At 36.3% G+C, this 22,607-nt stretch overlaps 1 protein-coding gene across 14 annotated transcripts in view; it reads left to right on the top strand.

Moving 5' to 3' along the window:
- DMD (dystrophin) overlaps positions 1-22,607 on the top strand; it is a 2,398,628-nt gene that overhangs the window by 886,984 nt on the left and 1,489,037 nt on the right. For all 14 annotated transcript variants that reach the window (XM_055081921.1, XM_055081920.1, XM_028482834.2 and 11 more), the window contains one exon: positions 3,637-3,812. In XM_055081921.1, the coding sequence (XP_054937896.1) occupies positions 3,637-3,812 (176 nt within the window). The remainder of the gene's footprint in view (positions 1-3,636; positions 3,813-22,607) is intronic.

The following is a 22,607-nucleotide window of genomic DNA, read 5'->3' as shown; positions in this document are numbered from 1 at the left end:
GCGGCATGTGGGAATCTTCCCAGACCAGGGCTTGAACCCATGTTTCCTGCATTGGCAGGCAGATTCTTAACCACTGTGCCACCAGGGAAGACCAAACATTATGTAATTTAATTCTTGCTTCCAGGACGGGCTACATATTTTGCGAGGCTCAGTGCAGAATGAATATGCAGGGATTCTTTACAAAAATTATTAAGAATTTCAAGAGGGTGACAGCAGAGCATGAAACCAAGAATGAGATCCTTTTGAGTGAGGGACCTGGGTGACTACATAAGTTGCACACCCATGAAGCAGGCCTTGTTTGCAACACCCGTGTGAGAGATGTATTATCATTACTGTTTTACATATGAAGAAAAGAAATCAAAGCTCTGAGCGAGTAACCAGTCTGCCTCAAGTGTTACAGGATGTGAACTGTGGACCTGTTGTTTGAGAACTGTGGAGCCTGGCTCAGAGACCTCCACTTTTAATCACTGTAAGAGGAACTAGCTTCCACACCTAAAGACAAGTAATTCTTTTCCATTTTTACTGGCTAGTTAACTGACAGATCAAGGGGCTAGTATTTAAAAACAAATCTATTTTGTTTTCGTGAAGACATTTACATGCAATTATTTTGCATACTTATATTTTTCATATGGAGCTCACCTTGTCTCACGACTATTTGTGTGGTTGTCACCTTCACTACTATACTGTGAGATCTCTAAAAATAGAGATTCCATTGTATTTGTTTCTAGGTGTCCTGTAGTGACACATATTGAATAGATGTTAGAATTTAATTGAAAGATTATGATTCAGCTGCTGAATAACTTATGCAGTTTTAGATTGCTTTAATTGAATATGATGTCCAAAGTCAGAAAATCTAGGTTTTGGAGCACCCGATTAAATCTAGTTCTAGCAAGTACCTGGTATTATAGAGCTTGGAAATAAGATTTATTAGAGTCATGATTATCAAGCTTCAGACCTTTAAGACTGTCAGGTGGAAACAGTACTCACCTTACTCTTTGTTGTTTCAGGGTTCAAAACAAATTTTATTTATCTATTTATTCAGGCCACACGGCACAGCTTGTGGGATCTTAATTCCCAGACAAGGGATTGAACGCATGCTCCCTGCAGTGGAAGCACAGAGTCCTAACCGCTGGACCGCCAGGGAATTCCCAAAACAAATTTTATATGAATGAAGTCATAATAATGCAGGCTTCCACTAGGTGTAAAGATCTTTGCCAATGGGAAAATTTGATGCCATACTCAGGAAGGAGTTGTCTGCTTCTGGAAGTAGTGAATCCTGTAGTAAGGAGGAGGTTATACTCAGTGACCTCCATAATCCCTTCCTGTCTATATTTTTAATGATTCTAACACATAATTAAGTGTTTACAGTCAATAACTAAAAGCGACGGGGAAATTTAGTACGTGACCAATTGTTTTTTATTCTGGAGTAGGTTTTGAAAGTAATTATTAATTTGTTATATATAATGAATTATACCCTATATTTACAGGGTCAATGCACAGATGTTTTCTTATTTCTGTATCCCAAAGGAAATGAAGTAGTAGTTTCAAATACAGTATAATGATGATTATAGTATAGAACAATGACAGATCCACGTCTGCTATTATTTTATTAAAAATATTATTTTTTCTTTCTTATAAGGTTTGCTATATTCGTAAATGTCTTTTCATAGTATATAATGTTGCCATTTCTCTTTACCTTCCGTGGGCACATCTATCCAATTTCATAATAAGTATCACTTAGAAGATATTATAACATTTTAGAAATTAATTTCACAGTCAAATATTCAGTAGCACAAATATTCCATAACATTAGATATAACTGCAAAAAAATAGCTTTGTATTTTCAGAATCTCTGCATTCTGGTGCCTGCACATATAAAAGTAGAAATTTTCCACCTGAACAATATTTTCTTCAAGCCCTGATTGTATGCAAAAACAATTTGTCCATGCTAAAAAAAATGTTACTCTGAAAAAATTAACTGCTCTTGGAATCCTACTTAAAAACTCTGTGTTCCTTTTGGTTAAAGGTAGAATTAATTTGATCATGTAATTGTCATTTTGTGTTGAGTTCAGTTAGGTTTCAGGTTATACCTTAAGCATTTTTAAAAACTATGTTACCTTCTGCTTTCATTTTGGCATAACTTGTCAATGGACTATATAATTATAGTTTGAAGCTCAGTGCTTGATTCTGAATAATGAATCTATGGAGATCTTAGAGAAGATAAAACCTGTGCTTGACACATGTAGAAACTTGATATCTCTTAATGTCTTTTTTTTTTTTTAAACTATTTAGGCTACCTAAATGGAAGTCCCTAAGGCCTTGGCATATGTAAAGATGTGGCTTGCACAAAGGGTAGCACCTTCAAAATGTATTTGTCAAAAGCAATTTTTACATAAGACACCATGACAAAGGATTTCATTACTACATGTCAATTCCTATTTGGAAGCTGAAATCAGAAGATCATGAGGCTTCCATGCTTTCTTCCCATTGAGGGAATCGGTCATCATGTGTGAGGCAGGGAGGTTCCCTCAGACCTCTTCCTTATCTCTTGGCAAATTCAGGAAAATCAGTAAAACTAATCTTGACTCCAACCAGATCCTTGACTATGTGTATGTTTAGTACCTGTAAGTGGATCCAAAGCAGGCCTGTTTTGGTCTCCATGTAAATAGATCTTCCGAAAGATTTGGCTTACCGGAAGAGTAATGATTAACATCACAAGAGGTAACTTTTTAGTCTTAGTAACTGGAGGACTGTGAGACAGAATTGGTGGTTAAGGCAAGAGGATGTCTCACCATTTTGTGACTTGTCTGTCTGGTAATGCCTGTGTACTGAGGAAATGGCCTCTCACGACTTGGGTCACAAATCGTATCATTTCAAAGAGTGATGATCTATGTCTAAAAAAAATCTTTGTAAAGTCTGAACACAAAGTTAGTGTGATTCTAAACCAAGAAGAATTGAACACTAACTTTGGATACTCAAATATTTTAACAGGTTGACTAATTTAAATCAAACAAGTGTAGCGTGCTTTTTAACATTCGAATAACATTCAGCTTAAATGTATTTCTGGACTAATAGGCACTTTATATTAATCGTTTATTGTACTTTTAAAGGGCATATCATTTATTTGATTAAAAAGTCATTTATTACAGAGTTCAAAGAATCTTGTCTAAAAATTTATAGACTATAAATAATTATATTTATGAAAACCAAAGATGCATTCAGTGCACTATTTAATAAACATATGCAATGTGCCAGGCAATGGAATTAGTGCTGGAATACCTGAGCAAAATTTACATTAGTGTTGTAAACACTTTAAAGAGCATGTCTAATTAAATGACAGAATGACACCCTAAGTTTTCCTCCTTTGCCCCACTTATTTCCCATAGCTTGACCAATAAATTGAAGAGGCGCTAGTTTACTTCTGGTTTTGAGATTACTTTCCTTTGTGATTTCAGTCAACATAACTTAAGTCAGATAAAACAATTTGATTTGGGTTCAATATGGTGCTATTTTGATCTGAAGGTCAATTTACCAACAAACAGGAACAGTTTCTCATTATTTTCCTTCACCACTCCAAGCAGTCTTTACTGAAGTCTTTCAAGCAGTGTGTGACCTCTGTTTCAATACTTCTTGCAGATTTCACAGGCTGTCACCACCACTCAGCCATCACTAACACAGACAACTGTAATGGAAACGGTAACTATGGTGACCACGAGGGAACAAATCCTCGTACAGCACGTCCAAGAGGAACTCCCACCACCACCTCCCCAAAAGAAGAGGCAGATTGTTGTGGATTCCGAAATTAGGAAAAGGTGAGAAGCTTTTGCTCATGGCTTTACCCTCAAACGAAGAGTAATTGTTAAGTAGGAAAACTCATTTACAGCTATTTTGATGGCATTGTTTTTACTTAAACAATATTTCCAGAAGCCTCGGGTGCCTATAATGTCAGTTAAGTTAGTGAGACAAATTATGAAGTAAGTTTTAAAATTTCCCCCAAGCAATCCCTATCCCAACAAAAACAGAATGCTTAATGGAAATACTATTTTCTGGATTGAAAGAAGAAACCACAAGTGATGGATGCCTTTTATCCTGAAAGTTTCCTTTTTTCTTATCAAGAGCCTGCTTGTTCAGTGCCTACTTTTGCATTAAATGCCTTTTTCCAGTAATGGAAAGGACATTTTCATGAAGAAGAAGTACACCTATAATAGACATGATCCATTCTGTTAGTTTACAAGAACATAATGTCTCAATCTGCGTGTCCTAAATCAGGAGTAATTACAGAACAGATTTCCTGTTCTTTGATATTTATAAAGTCTTATCTTGAAGGTGTTAGAATTTTTAACTGAGCTTTTTGTGGATATTCTCAACTAGACATTATAGATAAGTTAGGTATTATGTAAATCAGTAGATATATTAAAATGATGGGAATAAAATTTCATAAATGCAAAAGCTAGCATGAAAATCATAAAAATGGTACAATTTCCTTTTCATGCCAATTATTATAATGCTAAGATTAAGAAAGAACATTAAAACCTGCCTTAACGTTTCTAAGCAGCATGTGTTTGGGAGCACATGGAACATTTGACATTAGAATTTGTGTATACAAGGGTAGGGAAGCATGAGAAGAACATATACCCCAAAATAGCGTGTCTGATGTTTTAGGCAAAGGAAGAAACACCTAGAAAAGTTTTCAAGTACATCATTTGGGACTTTCAATGCTTCCCTGTTAATCCGTGACTTTTAACCTACTTTCATAATTCCACCGTAGACCACAGGGCTTTTCTCCCCGGTTGGAGCTCCTTGGCTGAGTGAACCCTCTCGTTCAGGGCTCTGCAAACTGAAGCCTGCAGGCTCAACCCAGCCTGCTGCCAGTTTTTGTAGAGCTCATGAGCTGAGAACTGTTTTTTTACACTTTTAAGTGGTTGAAAATAATCAAAAGAAGAATATTTCATGACATGTGAAAATTTCTGAAATTCAAAGGTCAGTGTGCACAAATAAGGTTTTATCAAAACAAAGTCAGACTCATTCATCTATGCATCATCCTTGGTTGTTTCACATCAGAAAGGCAGGGTTGGGTAGTTGTCACAGAGACTGTATGACCTACAAACCCCCAAATATTTAACTATCTGGCCATTTACAGGAAAAGTTTACTGAGCCTTGTTTCAGTCAGATGGTTCTCAGAATCTTTGAATATTGGCATTCTATTTGAGGCAGCAACTTCCAAGGACTCTACTCATTATAGTGGTTGAAATTTTAACATTCATTGATGGAGAAAGAATGTGACAGCAAAAATAAATCAGTAAAGCTCTTAATGAATTTGCTTTTTATTAATCCTAAGAGCATGGCGATTAATTTGATGCCTTGTTAAATATATGTCTACAGACAATGCCTAGTGGGCACATGGATTTATGGATCCTTTGCAACAACCTAACAGCTCTCCAACAAGTTTCCAAGCAGAGCAATATGGAGACCTAGTTGATCTACCCCCTAATATGTTTGGGACCCTTCTAATACAGATATTAACAGAGCAATTTGATTCCTATCAATCTCTGTCTTCAAAAGCTTATTCTTGGCTCCTGTTTGAAGAATGTATTTGGTTAGGAAAAATGTGTTCTGAGTACTTTTTTGTTTTCAAGAAAGTGTGACTAGTGGTGAAATATTTTGTCTCCTAAATTCTGTTTGTATCATATGCTCTCAGCAGTTTTTGTAAGTGCTTGGAAGGAGATGTTCAATTGGGAACATAAAGAATATATTACTTAAATAAAAGCTAACACTTACTGAGGATTTTATTATGCACTCAGCACTAGATTAAATGCTTTGTCTGCATAGCTCATTTATTCTTGCCACTAACCCTCCCAAATAGGTATGGCTATTATTACTATTACACACAGCTTCAGAGTGCCTGAGCCAGGATTTCAGCTGAGGTAACATGACTACAGAACCTGGACTGTGTAGGAAAATGTTTCTTTTGTAAAGAAATGACAAAGGTGATCTTATGTCTTGGTTTGCCTGAATCATCCCAAATTACACCTTTTGTCCCAGCATAATTATATAAAGCACCAACTTTCACTCTCAGATGTATCCTGATTTGGACAGTAGGGTAACATGGACACTCTGTGCAAGACTCTAGATTGATAACTTCAGACTGAACAAAGAGAGCAAATGAGCAAACATTTAGGAGCAATTAAATCCAGTAAGTGATAATTGTCTTCAGGATGGAATTTGGTTAAAATACTCTAATAGTTCCGGAGGCGTCATGCAAACATGACTGAAAACATCATGGTGGCTAGTGATTCTTGTCCCAGGTGAGAACTGCTAGTGTTTAACTGTCAAGACTGTAGTCTTGGCAATCTGTTGAGTGCTGATTTTTTTTTAAATGATCCCTTTTTTCAGCTTCTCTGACACACTGCTGGTTCTACTCCTACTACTCTTTATCTGATTTGCTTTCTTCCTTTTGCCTAAGTCCTATGGTACTGTCTCATAAATTCAAATCTTTTTTGCCCTTCTGACTTCTTTATCTGAATTATCTCCTCTCATTGATTCAAGCCTGGCTCTAAATGAGTGACTCCCAAATTTCATAGCTCTATATCTGACTCCCTCAAATTTCACATTTATGTCTCTGAATCTATGATCTGCATCCAGACAGTGCTTCAATTTTTTTTTCATCAAATGCAAACATTTGTTGCCTCCAATTACCCACACCTAGTTACTCAGACATTGCACACGTATTTTAGTTATTATACCTCATTGACTGTGTGGCTAAAGAAGTAGCAAATATTGGAAAAATCATGGTCTTTGGAATCAGAATTACTCAGGTTTGAAATCTGCCTGTTTTAATTACTAGCTTATGATCCCAGGCAAATTACCTAATATCTGTGCCTCAGATTCAATATCCTCACTTTATTGAACACTGAGGATTAAGTAAGAAGCGTTTAATACAGTTGTCTGTAAGGTAGTAGGATATCAGTAAATGCAGTAGCTGTTGTTCTTGTTTGCTTATGTGGATGTGGTGGAGGTAGAGGCAGTGGTGGAAGTGGTGATGGTGATTGAGGTGTTGATGATAGTGAAGGTGATGGTTGGTGGAGAAAGTAGAGATGGTGGTCATGGACTGTTGGTGAAAAAAATTCCATAATAAGCATCCTCTCAAGCTTACCAAATGTAACAAAAAATTGCCTTTTCATCTTCCTCTTCAAAACAGATTTTACCACCTGACTTCTCCATTTGTATCAGTTTCTCCTTCCTTTCTCCTTACTTATTATTATTATTACACTATATTATTGGGCAAGTGTCATCATTTTCCAATCATTCTAACTGCCAACGCCATACTCTAAGCCATATACCTCCCTGGGGCCAGACTTGCCCACCCCCCTTTCTGATTAATCTGCCTTAAATTAATATATCTAAAATTGCTTTTATGCTGACCCTCCAGACTTGAGATCCCCATAACTCCAGTTGTCCCCACAGTAAAATACAAACACCTTCTTGTGGTATAAAATATTTTTCTCCCACCAGTTTTATGTGTAGCTTCCCCGAAATCTTTCCACTTCATCCAGTACATTACATTCCTTTTTTGCTCTATGCCTCAATGTCACCCACATATATTTTTCTCATCACCAATCACAACAAAGGAATCCTGTTATCAGATTTTTTATATTTTACTTAGATTCCATATATAGTACCATGCATACAATAAATAATCAATAAATATTTGTTGAAAGAGTAATAGAGTTCAATTAATTGTGATAACTAAAATTTTATTTTTCAGTAGCATTTAAGAATTCCATCTACTTCTTCATGGAATTGTTGTTAATAATAAACAAATGAACATTCTAATAATCTTTAATATTCTAATTTTACCCATTAGGATATCATCATTTATTCAAAACTATTAAGGGATTTAAAATTCAGCTTTGTACCACTCTATAATTTCTCAATTATCTAAGGTACATTTAGTTGATTCCTTAATAATGATACAATTTTCTACATTTGTCATATTTACTGCATAAATTGTCCTCCTTACACTAAGATATACGAAAGTGCTTGATGACCTTGGGTCACAAGGTAATTATTTCTAATAGTAAATTATCCCTGCAGTTCAGTGATATCATTTTACATATAGGTAGTTATCAGAGTATGGAACTCAGAATAGGTTAAAACTAGATGTATTATGTAGTAAATTGGGATTCATCGAGGAGATTAGTTACTAATCATATAGCAGTTATTTTAAGAGACTTTTCAGAAAAGCGTTCATTTACATTTTTGTATCAGCCAGGTGAAAACGATGGCAAATTGAATTGTTTTTTAAGTAAATGCTATCTCAATAAGGATAATGTTTTTCAGCTATGGTGTTAATAAATGAGTATCTTTGACCTCAAGGCAAGTAGAGAGATGTTTAGAAATACCTAAATTCACTGAGTCTCTTTATCTTCCTCTAGGCAAGCAGACGGTCTTAAGTTTGCTTTCTCTCTCTATGTCCCACATGCTTACTAAATGGTGGAATAAATTACCTAGACAATTATGTACCTGCATAATTATTTTGTTTTCTATTTTTCAGCTTAATCGTGTTTTTTCCCTTTTTTTAATGTCTACTGCCTGAATGATGTTAATTTATGTCACGTCCTTGGAAGGAAGTTAGATGTGTTAGATAAGACCTGTCTTTTTGCCATTTTATGAGATTAATGCGTAAGCTATTTCTGTTTTAGATATTTATGTTAACTGTGATTCCCAAACTATAATCTGGAAGTTGTAAACTAAAACATTTTAATTTATCCGAAGAATCTAATTAGATGATTAATGTGTCTAAGAGCTAATTTTTTATTTTCTATATGATAAATTGATCCTAAAATACTTGGGATGTTGGACTCAGTAATAATATATATTTTTTTTTCATTGGCACTGCCCAGTAAAATAAAATTTTGCTCCTTTTATCTAAGGAAACTAGACTCCAGACTTGTTCATGGTTACAGGTTAATTGAGGTCCAGGAAGGTTAAGCAACTTGCTTTCAGTTGCAAAATAAGGACTAGTGATGAGTCTCCTAATTTCCATTTCTGTGTTAACAGTTGCAATGCCCTACTTCTTTTTATGTATTAGAGTCAAATGACCTTGGTCATAAACTCAAATTTCAGTTTAGAAACTATTTTTGGTGAATAATAGAAACCTTACCTACCATCTTCAGATGTTCCAAAAAGATAACCATCCATTTAAGGTTCTTAAAGCTAATTTGTCATATAAGTCAACAATAAGTCAATAAATGTTTTGAAGAATGTAAGAATGTTAATTCTGGAGGCATGCTAAGTGGCCAGAGAACACTTAGAGCAGTGATACTCATAGTGCAGTGCATGAAACAGCAGCATCACTTGGGGACTTGTTAGAAATGCAGACTTGGAGGGCGCTCCCCAAACTTGCTGAATCAGAAACTCTGCAGGTGGGCCCAGGAATCCTTTACAAGCTCTCCAGGTCATTGTTGATAAGCCTTCAAGTTTGAGAACCCTTGACCAAGAACAGTGGTTCCCATACTTTAGCATGTATCAGAATCATCTGGAGGACTTGTTAAAAGGCAGATTACTGGTCCCCACCAGAGTTTTTGATACAGTAGGTCTGGGGCAGTGCCTGAGAATCTTAATATCTAACGAGTTCCCAGGCGATGCTGATGTTGCTAGTTCAGGGCCCACATTTTGTAAGTCAGTGCCCTAGAGCATCATCTTAGTTTCATCCTGACTCTTGCTTCTCATTTCCCCAAACCAGCCCCAATGATAGGAACCATTTACTCCAGACTAGACTAAGTGATACTACCTAAGATGCCACACAAGATGATGTCCCTTCTTGTGACACCTCTAGTGCTATATGTCGAAATGACCTTTTCATATGCCTGTTTCACACCCTAGACTCAAAGCTTGCCAGGGCCAGGGTCCATATCTTACTCCCAACCTGTTATAGGACCTTCTGATTTGGGGATGCCCAATACATGTTCCAAATTGAAATGCACTATAATGGGAACTGGTCCTGTAAGATGCTACACATAGCTATGGATGTCTAGCTATAGCAGTTGTATGAAAATGTACTCTTCCAGAATGTGAGGCACAAAAGGATGCCAGCCGAGAGGTAGATAGAGCTATATTCCTGGAACCGTGACATACAGTTTTGTTTGTTCCCTGAGTAAAGAAAATGGTAGTCACAATTATTCATCTAAAAGAAGAAGCATGGTTGAATGCAAAAAAGTTGATTTTTAATCAGAAGATGTGAACTACCACTCTTTCCTTACTTCTGATTCTTTCCTTTACCCTCTCATACTCTACATGAAATGCTGAAACTGCTCTCAGCAAGGTCACCAGAGAACTCCTTAATTGTCAGCTCCAAAGGTCGCTCTTCAGTTTATCCTTCTTGAACTTTGTGCTGTGCTTGACAGTGGTAATTAGTTCTTTCTTGAAATTTTCCTTTCTCAGTTTCTGGGGCATTGTTCTCTCCTGTTTCTTTTCTCCTCCTTGCTTTCCGACTTTGTCTTCCCATTCTCCTCTTCCTATCCCTTTCATGTTGGTCTCCAAAAGACTCACATTTTGGCTTTATTTTCTTTTTATGACACTTTCTTTTCCAGGGTAATATCATTTATAATCCTGCTTTTATCAGACATCTATACCTGCTGTTTTCCAAATTAACATCTCTAGCTTAACCTCCTTCCCGATGCTCATACCTGTTACATCCAAATGTTTTTTGGGCATTTCCACCTGGACTTCTTACAGAAATCACAAATGAAGTTCTGCAGTTTAGACTACTCATCTTTAGAGACTGTCATTCACATCATAGTTCCTAAAAACAGCAACCTTCTGGACTTGTGCAGTGTACAACCTGTGCAGCCACTCACAGTGGTCACGATGTCTGCCACCTCCCCAAGTCCTTTCAATTCTCTTTAGTGTATTTGTTCCTTTACATCAAGGCTGCCTTCCCCCTAGTTAAGTCTCTAATAGTTTTCTGCAGAAGTTCTTAACTGATTTCTGTGCCTCTAAGCTCACCCTTCTTATCCATACTGTTCACAGCCTCCTGAGGGATATCTTAAAATGCAGTTTTAATTAGATCATTCCTCTGCCCGTGGTTCTTGAAATGCATAGCACAGAAATTCCTTTCTGATCTTTGACTGCCTGACTCTCCAGCTTCTCTCCCTTCTCCCCTACCCATTTTCTTATGTGCCAGTGCTACTCAAAATAGTCTGCAAACTGTTTATTACCAGTACACAATGAGATAAAGAGCTGGAGCCAGAATATAAATCAATGCACCTCTTCCTTTGTCAAGAAAGTTTTGCAATTAAAAAGAAATCAGATGAAATCGTATGCTTTGTGACTGTTTATGCTCTAGTGACTTTTCTTGTCACAGGCTACTAACAGATAGTTCAGACTGGCCACAAACTGCATTTCAAATGGCACTGCCTTCTGCTCAGCTTTAATGAACCACCCTCTGCTCTCCAAATGCTCTGTATTCCCTCAAACTTCTGTTTCTTTGTACCTACTGTTCTCTCTATTTAAGATTCCCTTTTCCTTACTTTCCCTTTTCCAGCTGCCACATTCCTTTTCCCCAACTAACTACCTTCTCTTTCTGGGAACCTAACCTCCCAGACGTTTCTCAGCTTTGACAATCCTTCCATTAAAACACTTGCAGAATTTTATTGTAATGATCTTGTTTTGGCATATTTGTATCTCCAGCAAACTCCTTGAGGGCAGGAGCCATTTATTTGCAACTCTAGACCGACAGCACTTAACCCAGAAGTTAGCCCATTGTAGGTATTCAGTAAATATTCATGGCATATCAAATGGGTATTTGTCAGTCTTGTCAGGAAAACAGAAACCACTCTAGGTATTTCAGAGAGAGAAATAAATAATACAGGGAATTGTTGAAGGAGGTGATGAAAAGCTGGGAAGCAGCACAGAGGGACAGTGAGGCAACTCAACATACAAGCAGCATCAAGAGGCTGCTCATTTCCCTAGAGCTAGAGGAACACTGCAGGGGGGATGGTACCAGAGTCCCAAAGTTAGGGCCTTCAAACAGGGACTAGCAGTGTTAGGACTGCCAGGCAAGAGCTTGGACCTGGGGAGGGAGGGACCATCCAGAGGAAACTGAAGCCACAGTGGAGATGAAGCTGCTCTAGAAATGTCAGCAAAAGTTGAGTGTGAAGGAACTTGGCTTTTCTCTTCCTTCCATCCTTCGGTATTCTGCCAGTGCCTCTAGTCACAAGCCAGGGGCAAGCGATGGCAGAAAATGTATATATCCCTCTGGTACAGAGAGGACAAGAGAAACATGAAGAATGGATCTGAAAGAGCAGATGGCCCTGTGACTGCACAGAGATGGATTCTGGCCTTGCATCCTCCATTCATCACCTATGTGACTAAAGAAAGTAACTTAATCTCACTCAGAATCTCTTTCTTCACCTCTGAAATGAATTTATATGACTTTCCTTGTTGGCCCTCGCACTGGAAATTTTACTGTGTGTGTCTCTCTTGATGATTATTTAGGCAAAAATATATACCCTCTCCCCAGGAGAAAATTGAGTTCCCAATTATTAATTTAGAACATATATCTTCCCATTACCACATTTGTGTTATAAGAGAAAATATTCTAACATTTTCTGAGAATATTCTTATTCTGATGTCTTTCCTAGTCAGCAAGCTGTATCTCTATGAATCAATACACATCATTTCATCACAGGGAAGTACAATGATGTCTGGCTCCTATGGACTGAATTGTGCCCCACTTCCCCAATATTCATGTCTTGAAGGCCTTACCCCAATTTGATGTTACTTGGAAATGGGATATTTGGGGAATAATTAGGTTTAGAAGAGGTTTTGAGGGTGGGGCCTTCATGATGAGATTAGTGCCATTATAAGAAGAGGCACCAGAGAGCTTGTTCTCTCTCTTCCTTCCTATGTGAGGGTACATTGATAAGGCAAACATGTACAAGCCAGGAAGAAAGGTCTCGCCAGAAAGTAACCATGCTGACACCTTGATCTTGAACTTCTGGCTTCCAGAACTATGAGAAAATAAATTTCTGTTGTTTAAGCCAGCAGTCCCCAACCTTTTTGGTACCAGAGACCAGTTTCGTGGAAGACAGTTTTTCCACGGGATGGGGTGAGGCGGGGGGATGGTTCAGGCGGTAATGCGAGCCATGGGGAGTGATGGGGAGCAGCAGATGAAGCTTTGCTCACTTACTGCTCACCTCCTGCTGTGCGGCCCGGTTCCTAACAGGCCATGACCGGTACTGGTCCGCGGCCCAGGGGTTGGGGACCCCTGGTTTAAACCACCCATCTATAGTGTTTTGTTACATCAGCCTGAGCTGACTAAGACACTGGCTTTGTAGGGCCATGCGTTTTGCTTTGGGTTTTAACTAAACTTCATAGAGATGCTCACTAAAAGAAGTAGATGAATTGAAACAACTCATGATGCTGGGTAAGTGGCAGTGGGACAGTGAGTACACACCAGATTTAAATGGTTTTCTGCATTGTACCAGATAGTTTCGAAACCTTGACTGGAAGTTATTTAAACTTCAAAGACCCATGAGATAAAAGCATGTTGAAGTCCTTTAAACTCAGTGAGCTTTCACATTGAGGGTATTTAAAGTTTAATTTGCTTCCCACAAGGTCCAAGGCACCACTCAGTGTACGGAGGGGTTCTTTGAACACTCCTGTAGTCAGTATGAGTCCACAGTATTTCAAGAATGTAGTGATAGCAACATTAGTTTTCTTGCTAATTTTCATATTCATTCAACAATATCTAATGGATCACTGTGATGTGCAGAGCACTCCAGTTGCTATGACCAAGAACCATACTTAGTCCTCCCCTCAGGAAGCTTGCATTCTAATAGTATAAACTATGTCAGGAAGAAGTACCAATAAAATGTTAGAAAAGTCATAAGGAAGAAAGGATCACTTCCAGTCCTGCTTGACAGTTGAGCATGGAAAACTCATGGCGACATTAGCATCTGAGTAGACTGTTAAAGGATAGGGGCATATTGGACTCAAGATTAGGGAAAAGGACGATGCAGATACAGGCTGTATACAAGTGGCATTTACACAGGGTTGTGGGCGTTTCTCTTTGCTTAGAGCAGAAATGTGCAGTATTGGAAAGAGAGAAGTAAGGGATGAGGTTGAAAAAGGTAGGTTGAGTTCATTGTGGGAAAAAAAAAAAGGTACTCAATGCCAGACTAAGGAACTTTAATCTGGTTATAGGGAGCCAAGGCATATTTTTGAAAGAGAGCCAAGCAATATGGCGACTGTGAAAGACACTTTTGGACCCACCTATGTGTTGGGAGACACAGACCATCTTAACTTTCTAGAGCAGGGAGGTAGTCAGCAAATTTTTCTCTAAAGAGTCAGACGGTCCCTATTTTAGGCTTGAGCACCACGTAGTTTCTTTTGCAAGTGCTCAACTCTGCTGCTGTAGGGAAAAAGCAACCATAAACAATATGTAAATGATGAGTGTGGATGTGTTCCAATAAAACTTTATTTACAAAAACTAGTGGCAAGCCAGATTTGTCCCGTGAACCATATTTTGCCTATTCCTGCAATAAAGGGTGAAATAGATGAGATTATTTTGCTGCTGATGATTCTTATGTATTTACCTTTTTGTCTTTGTTACAGCTTTCTTTGCAGTTTTCATTCTGGTGATTACAAGAATGGCTTTTACTTTACCAGTCCTTAACAAAACACTAAGATTAATAGATCCACTCTCAAATGAGAAAGTGAGAGGTGGCCTAGGGGCTGGCTTAAAGCCAGCAGGAGATAGTCACAGAAGGCACTAATCGCAGTAGCTAACACGTATGATCTCTACCATATGTCAAGAACTCATCTAAATATTTTGCACATTTACACACTTAACCATTAAAAGAGCATTATAAAGTAGTTTTTTATTGTTGTCACTCTTTGCCAATGGGAACAATGAGACACAGAGAGGCAGGTGACTTGTTCAAGGTCACAAACTTTACAGGAAGCAGTGCAGTCAGGGTTTGAACCCAGACATCTAGCACAGGATGCTGCATTCTTTTTTTTCTAATTTTCATTGAAATATAGTTGATTTACAATGTTGTGTTAGTTTCAGGTGTACAGCAAAGTGATTCAGTTATTTATATATATATATATATTTTTAACATTCTCTTCCATTATAGTTTATTACGGGATATTGAGTATAGTTTGCTGTGCTATACAGTAGGTCCTTGTTGGTTATCTATTTTATATATAGTAGTGTGTATATTTTAATCCCAAACTCCTAATTTAATCCCGCCTGCCCCTTGATAACTGTAAGTTTGTTTTCTATGTCTGTGAGTCTATTTCTGTTTTGTAAATAGGTTCATTTGTACCATTTGGTAGATTTCATATATAAGCAATATCATATGATATTTGTGTTTCTCTGTCTGGCTTACTTCACTTAGTATAATAATCTGTAGGTCCATCCATGTTGCTGCAAATGACATTATTTCATTCTTTTTTATGGCTGAGTAATACTCTGTTATATTTATATACCACATCTTCTTTACCCATTCATCTGTTGATGGGCATTTCGGCTGCTTCCATGTCCTGGCTATTGTAAATAGTGCTTCTATGAACATTGGGGTGCATGTATCTTTTCGAATTATGTTTTTCTCTGTGTATATGCCCAGGAGTGAGATTGCTGGATCATGTGGTAGCTCTACTTTTAGTTTTTTAGGGAACTTCCATACTGCTTTCCATAGTGGCTGCTCCAGTTTACATTCCTACCAGCAGTGTAGGAGGACTTCTTTTTCTCCACACCCTCTCCACAGGATGCTGCATTCTTGAACTCTATGTCATGTTCTCTATAATGAGAAACTAAAGGTAATTTCATCAAATTATTTAGCTGAAAATAAAAGATTGACTGAGACTGTTTACTAATTTATTGAGGTCTGTCTATGGAAATGGTGCACTTACCCTAGATTATGGCTGTTCTACCTTATAAGTCTCATGGCTGTTCTACCTTCTAAGTCTCATAGACTCTATGGTGCCACTGGAGCATTTGGCTATATCTTTAAATACAGAGATCTTTATCAGTGAAAAAGATTTTTCCTTCAAAGTTAGGTGTCTTTTTCAGTATCAATGCATAAATGGAGTCCCATATAATTGAACTGTTTTTCCAGGTGCAGGACTTCTAGTGCTAACCATGGTCTTAACCTTATTATCTGTCATAACCTTTGCCATCTATGCTTAATCAGTTCTAACATCAGAAAACACATCAGCTGATTGGAAATTTGGGGACTTTAGGAAATTAAGGAAGACTGCAAAGTAAAAATAAACTGGGAAAAGGTAACTATTTCATAATGCCATGAGGGTATGAGTTCTGCAACTAAATATCATAGTTTAGGTTAATAAAAATGTTCAGAGTTAATGTCCTAGTGTTAGAGACTCCAGTCAAATTCTGGCAGGATCCAAAACAGCACAGTAGTAACCACCAGACTGTACTGTATAGCAACAAACAGGAAGTTCATGTTGACTTTTCCTTAATATTAAAAAAAAATGGTTTCCCTTTCATTTGGAACAAAGGAATATAAGTGTAGTGTAGTGGAAATCTTTGGATTCAGACATACCTGGTTTTGAATCTTAACTTCATATTTCACTGTGTGTTGAAAGTAAAGGTTTCTGAAGCTCTCTGTTCTTGATATAGCTATGAAGATGAAGATTATAATAAATAGCCGACACAATTATCATGGGAGATGAATTAATTTTTTCTTTGTGAAAGCATGTGACATGAACAAGATGCTTAAAATGCTATTTTAGCCTGTGAATTTGATTGAATGTTAAATTAACATTTTAAAAACTTGATGGTACAGGAATGTATTTATAGGCAGATTTATAGAACACAAGTGTCTACATATTTATTAACGCTCAAAAGATAGGTAAAATTAATGAACTGGGAAAAAAATCCTGAGTTATAAAGTCCAGAAAATGCTACTATATTATTTGGATTAAGCGTTTCTCCCCAATTTGAAGACATTTTCTCAAGGGAATCTCTATATTATGACTTCAAGATACTTTTGTGTATATGTTTAAATGCCTTCCTCACATGTTCCTTTTACACCATTTTATCTATATCTTTGGACATTTTATGTTTCTCTGTAAGAGAACTCGCATGAAAAATCCATTTGTCACCATGTTATCCTTATGTAGATAAGAAAATATAAGAGAAGCCAAATTAAAGTCCAGACAAGCTGTGAAAGGGAATGTGCACCCTCTAGTGCCCACATTTATTTCTCACAAGAGCATATACAGCTTTGCTTTTTGTTTTCATCAATTTTAAATAAACATCAAATTTGATTTTAAAATAAACGGCTCAGGGTTTTCAACTTGAGCATATTACATCGTATGATTATAGATGTATTATTATGACAAGATTTCATCTATCACTTAAAAGAATATTTCCATTAACCGGTGTTAAGATGATTTTCTTGCACAGAACTGTGTTTCAAAGAGAATTTCATTTTACTGAAAATGAAAAATAGGCTCCCCGCATCTGTGGCTTAGCAACATTTTATTTCTGGTCCTCTGGATCATGCAGTTTTTGTCCACGTGCTTTCATACTCTTTGGCTTTATAACTAATTCCTCTAATCTAGCTGGTTTTGACATATTAGAATTTGGGGGATTTCCTTAATTTTCAAGGTGTGTTTCCCTGAAAGTTATATTAACAGAAGATGTAAAAGTGACTTCTTTTCAACCATATCACATTTTAGAAATAAATATTACCGAGTATTTTTAAATGATTGAGATTTGTTACCAAATTAAGCTAAGAAGATTATGTTCAAGTCATTTAAATCTACCACTTGTTAAAATATTTTAGTTGTTTTACTTTTTGCAGAGAAACAATATTTTTGTAGGAGTTTTATTCTGTTCAGTACAATTAACTATCCTAGCGGTACAAAGATTAATAGCAGTGCCAGATAATGCATGGAGAGTTTTCTGGCATTTATAGCTTAAAATATTAAATTGCTGGGTTTGTATTCAAGGGAATGTAGTTTAAAAGGCAGTATTTTATACACATTAAACATGTAATTTGATTTGCCATAATTGACAATGAAGAAGACGCATGATTTTAAGGACAAACTTTATGTTTTGGACTAGAATCCAGATTTTGAAACACATGTTAAATAGGCATATTTTAGGACAAGGTAAACTACACAGAAATTGATTTTTTAGTATCTTTTAAAGATGCATTTCAGCACAAACTGGAATCATTAAATTTTACTGTATACCAAAACGTATTATTTTATGAGTGATGTGCTTAAACTTACACATATAAAACTAGAAATACATTTAAGCTTGTAAATAAGATCATGCAAACACAAGGAAAACAGATTATTTGATAGGACTGTTAATGTGGCAGGTTTATATTAACTGAGGACAGTGTTCTTTCCCATTCGTTATATTTTGTTTCAAGTGCTGTGTAAACTGTCGAAAAGAGTTTATAGGGTTCTTATTATAACTGGGAATCATAACATCCTTAGGTGTTATTTAATTTGATTGCTAGCTGAACAGACTAATTTAATTGGAATATCAAAGATGCCGTGTAAGCAAAGCTGACTTCAGCTTTGTATCTCAGGTCAAAATCGCTTTAATTAGTGAGATAAATAAACACACATTTAAGAGTAATTTTTAAAAAGTCCGTGTTAGTTTTTATTTTAAGACAAGTTTGATGGAAGCTTTGTAATTTTTGAAATTTAAAGGAAGAAGTAAAGGAAGATCAGAGAAGTTAAGTCATTTGCCCAAGGAAGCAGCATAAAGATTAAGATGGGTGATTAAAACCTGTGACAGCTGACTTTCGGTTCATTGAGTTTCCACTGCACCATATTTACTTTACATTTAAAGCACACACAGACATACATACATACACGTACAAACACATACATTCACAAACATTACAAAAAAAATTTAAGGCAATCATTTGGCCCTGTTTTCCCCCTCCCAGCAAGGAAAACACGCCCACACTATACAAACACGTGCATTTATCTGTGTGTGTATATAAAAACTATCTTGATTTAAGGGAGGTAGTTATCTAAATGTTGACTTGTTTTCTCCTGATTAAATAGGATTTTGCCCTTTAATAATATTGTATAACTTTAAAAGTACAATAATCACCATATACTCAGCACATCTCAAAATCCTAGAAATACTTTATATTTTAGCAATAACAAGGTTTGTATTGAGAAAATATTTTAAAAATATTTTTTAACAAATTTCATTCAAAATTTTATAACATTTCTCTGGTTCAAATTTAATTTGTAGTTTATTTATTCAATTTTTAAAAGGAAGTAACATGTGGAAACATATGGGAGGGAGGGACCAGCTTCCCCAGAAGGAAGGTTGAAGGGGAAAGAGTAGGGAGAGGTTGATCAAGAAAACCTTCACAGAAGTTGTATATCTTGGACAGAGTCTTGAAAGATGAGTAGGAGTTCATCATATGGTTTGGCATCCAGAGAGTAGCCATATACCAATATGGAATTAAAACGTGTTCTCATGTTCTAGAAATCTGAAGAAGAAAGATGATTATTAAAAAATATAATAAACAAAATTTAAAAATCTTACCTCACCTCCAGGAAGATTTCTTCTACATTGTAGTACCAGTAAAAAACAGTCATAGTTTTGTTTCCATGAACATGAAAATGTGTGTTCTAGCTAATTAACATGTACATTAAAATTTGGTTTGTTAAGTCATCTGGTCTAGGCCTAGAGCCTTAGGATTGTGCAAGAGTTAACATACTTCACAAATGTTAATACTTTACTTTCAGGCTGCTAAAGGTGAGGCTTATACGTTTTTATGAAATTCTATGTGCAAAGATGTTTAAAGATATAATATGGCCATTCATAACCTAGCTCACTAATCAAATTAGTTTAAGTCTGGGAGCTCGAAGGATTTATAGTTTCACAGTTTACACATTTGGGAATGATGAGTTCCAAATGGTATATTAAAAGTGACTGAATTAAAGTTTATGTAAATGTGTCATCTTAGTTAAAGACTTTATATGGCAGTCGCTATATTAACAGAACACAGTAGTGCCCATTAAGAGGCTCTTCTGACATAATTAGAAGTGTTATCATAGAGCACAAATTCCATACAATGATTTACTGTTGACAATTCAAAATTGATAACTTTTTAAACTTCAAGTGTTTCTCTGGTTCTTTTGGATGTGTTTCTGTTTTTCTTTTAATTTACTTAAAATATTTACACATACACACACATATACATGCACCTGCAACACAGACATATATCTCCCAATTTTGACTGCAAGGAAGTATAATTGGTCTAATTTGCATTATCTTTATGGAAAATGCAACTGGGGGAAGTAGAGTCCATTTGTACAATATGATCTTGAGGGAAAACTTAGACCTTTCGAATATTTGGTATATATGCACCATACTTGAAACTTCCAGAAAAATAGAAGATCTCTTTGGAAAAAAACCTTGGTTTGGTAATAAAATATTTGCAAAAAAAAAAAAAAAATCAAAGATATGGTTGCTCTGTTCCATGAGACTCTACAGATTTTAGTTTTGGGGGTTTGTGATGAGTGCCTTTGTAAAGGAGAGGAAATTGTCACTTCACTGTTAATCATAAATAATCGCAAAGATGAGATTTTAGGACATACTTGAAAAATATAGGACAGAATATTCATCAACTGTTACAGGAAGAAAATCATTTTGTAAATAGAGAGTTAGAAGTCATAATTTTCTTAGATAAAGAGAATATTAAGTTGGATAAAGTTAGACTGGATTTAAGGGATAGAGTCTGTAATAACATATAGAAGTACATTAAGTACAGAGTGAAGTGTGTTATGAGAATAAGATGAGTGAGTAATAAGAAATTTTATTGACGGGCTGATTCTGAGGGTGTACAGGCCCATTATAAGCAACTTATTCTATGTCAGTTCTTTATCAATGTTTTGTGAGAGTTTTAAAAGTGAAAAAAAATTAGTAGAAATGAGTGATTTTATAAAGGAAGAAAAATACATGCACAGAATCCAAGATTTAATATGGTATTGAAAATAACTCTTCAGTGTTATTCTTGAGGGTTTTGCAAAGGTACATGAGTTACATCTGTATGATATCTTCAGTTGGTGATTGAAGACCCAGCCTCAAGTAGTACAAAGCGTGATAAAAAAATACCAGTGGCAAAACGCTGGGGAGAATAGATAGCACCCAATTTAGAAACATGTATGGATTTAAATCAGGGGAGTCTGTTAATTTGGCATACATCTCAACAAGGATATGTGAAAAATATTCAATGCCAGTGAACATGTGAAAACTAGCGGGCAAGGCACAGAAAGTGATGAAGCAAGAGCTGCCAAATTGATAAGGAATAAAGTAAATGTGCAATTGTTACTTGGAAGCCAGGGTCTGAGTAGAAGCCAAGAAAGAGGTCTTGTTCATTTTGCTAAAAGCGGTGGAAATGTCACTGAGACTAAGCATTGAATGTGGGCCATCTCAGTAAGCGTGCACAGGAAGCCTTTTGAAAACTCTGCCTCTGCTTCCCCTTCACCCTTCCATCCTCGTTGCTGGCACACAGAGATGGGGCTGGCTACTGGTAGAATACTGGAGGGGAAACAAGTACTAGCAGCTGACAGTTAAGTCCCAGAACACTAAGGGATAGTATCGAATGTTAGATCTTGGAGTATGGGCTGACTGTATATTACATTGAGACAGAAAAAGTTTTAGTAAGAAAATCATAGATATGGTTGAAGCAACAAGCCCAAATAGAAGGCACAGGAAAAGAAAAAAGTAAACAGAATATTACATGAGCAATAGCTCAGAGCTTAAATCATGTAAGAATTGGGTTTAGGTTTCACCTATTGCCAAAGGAATCAAGACATTACAATGATGAAAGAAAAGAGAAAAAGAAAGTCTAACAGCTAAGAATAGTACAAACTCATTGATACTTTGTTCCATTCCATTTCAGAAAGGAAGTGTAACATATTAACACACATGCTTATGAATAGATATAGTTTTCCTAGGTAAAGCACTTTACTCACAACTTCCCTAAAAAATATTTGAAATCCCTTAAAAATAAATCTGTAACTTATGTCATAGTGTTCTGCCTATGTTTTCCTCTAAGAGTTTTATAGTGTCTGGCCTTACATTTAGGTCTTTAATCCATTTTGAGTTTATTTTTGTGTATGGTGTTAGGAAGTGTTCTAATTTCATTCTTTCATGTGTAGCTGTCCAGTTTTCCCAGCACCACTTATTGAAGAGGCTGTCTTTTCTCTATTGTGTATTCTTGCCTCCTTTATCAAAGATAAGTTGACCATATGTGCATGGGTTTATCTCTGGGCTTTCTCTCCTGTTCCACTGATCTATATTTCTGTTTTTGCGCCAATACCATACTGTCTTGATTACCGTAGCCTTTGTAGTATAGTCTGAAGTCAGGGAGACTGATTCCTCCAGCTCCGTTTTTCTTTCTGAAGATTGCTTTGACTACTCGGGGTCTTTTGTGTTTCCATACAAATTGTGAGATTTTTTTGTTCTAGCTCTGTGAAAAATGCCAGTGGTAGTTTGATAGGGATTGCATTGAATCTGTAGATTGCTTTGGGTAGTAGACTCATTTTCACAATGTTGATTCTTCCAGTCCAAGAGCATG

Source organism: Physeter macrocephalus, chromosome 21, assembly GCF_002837175.3.
Source record: "Physeter macrocephalus isolate SW-GA chromosome 21, ASM283717v5, whole genome shotgun sequence".
Lineage (NCBI taxonomy): Eukaryota > Metazoa > Chordata > Mammalia > Artiodactyla > Physeteridae > Physeter > Physeter macrocephalus.
This window is presented reverse-complemented; position numbering and strand designations above follow the sequence as displayed.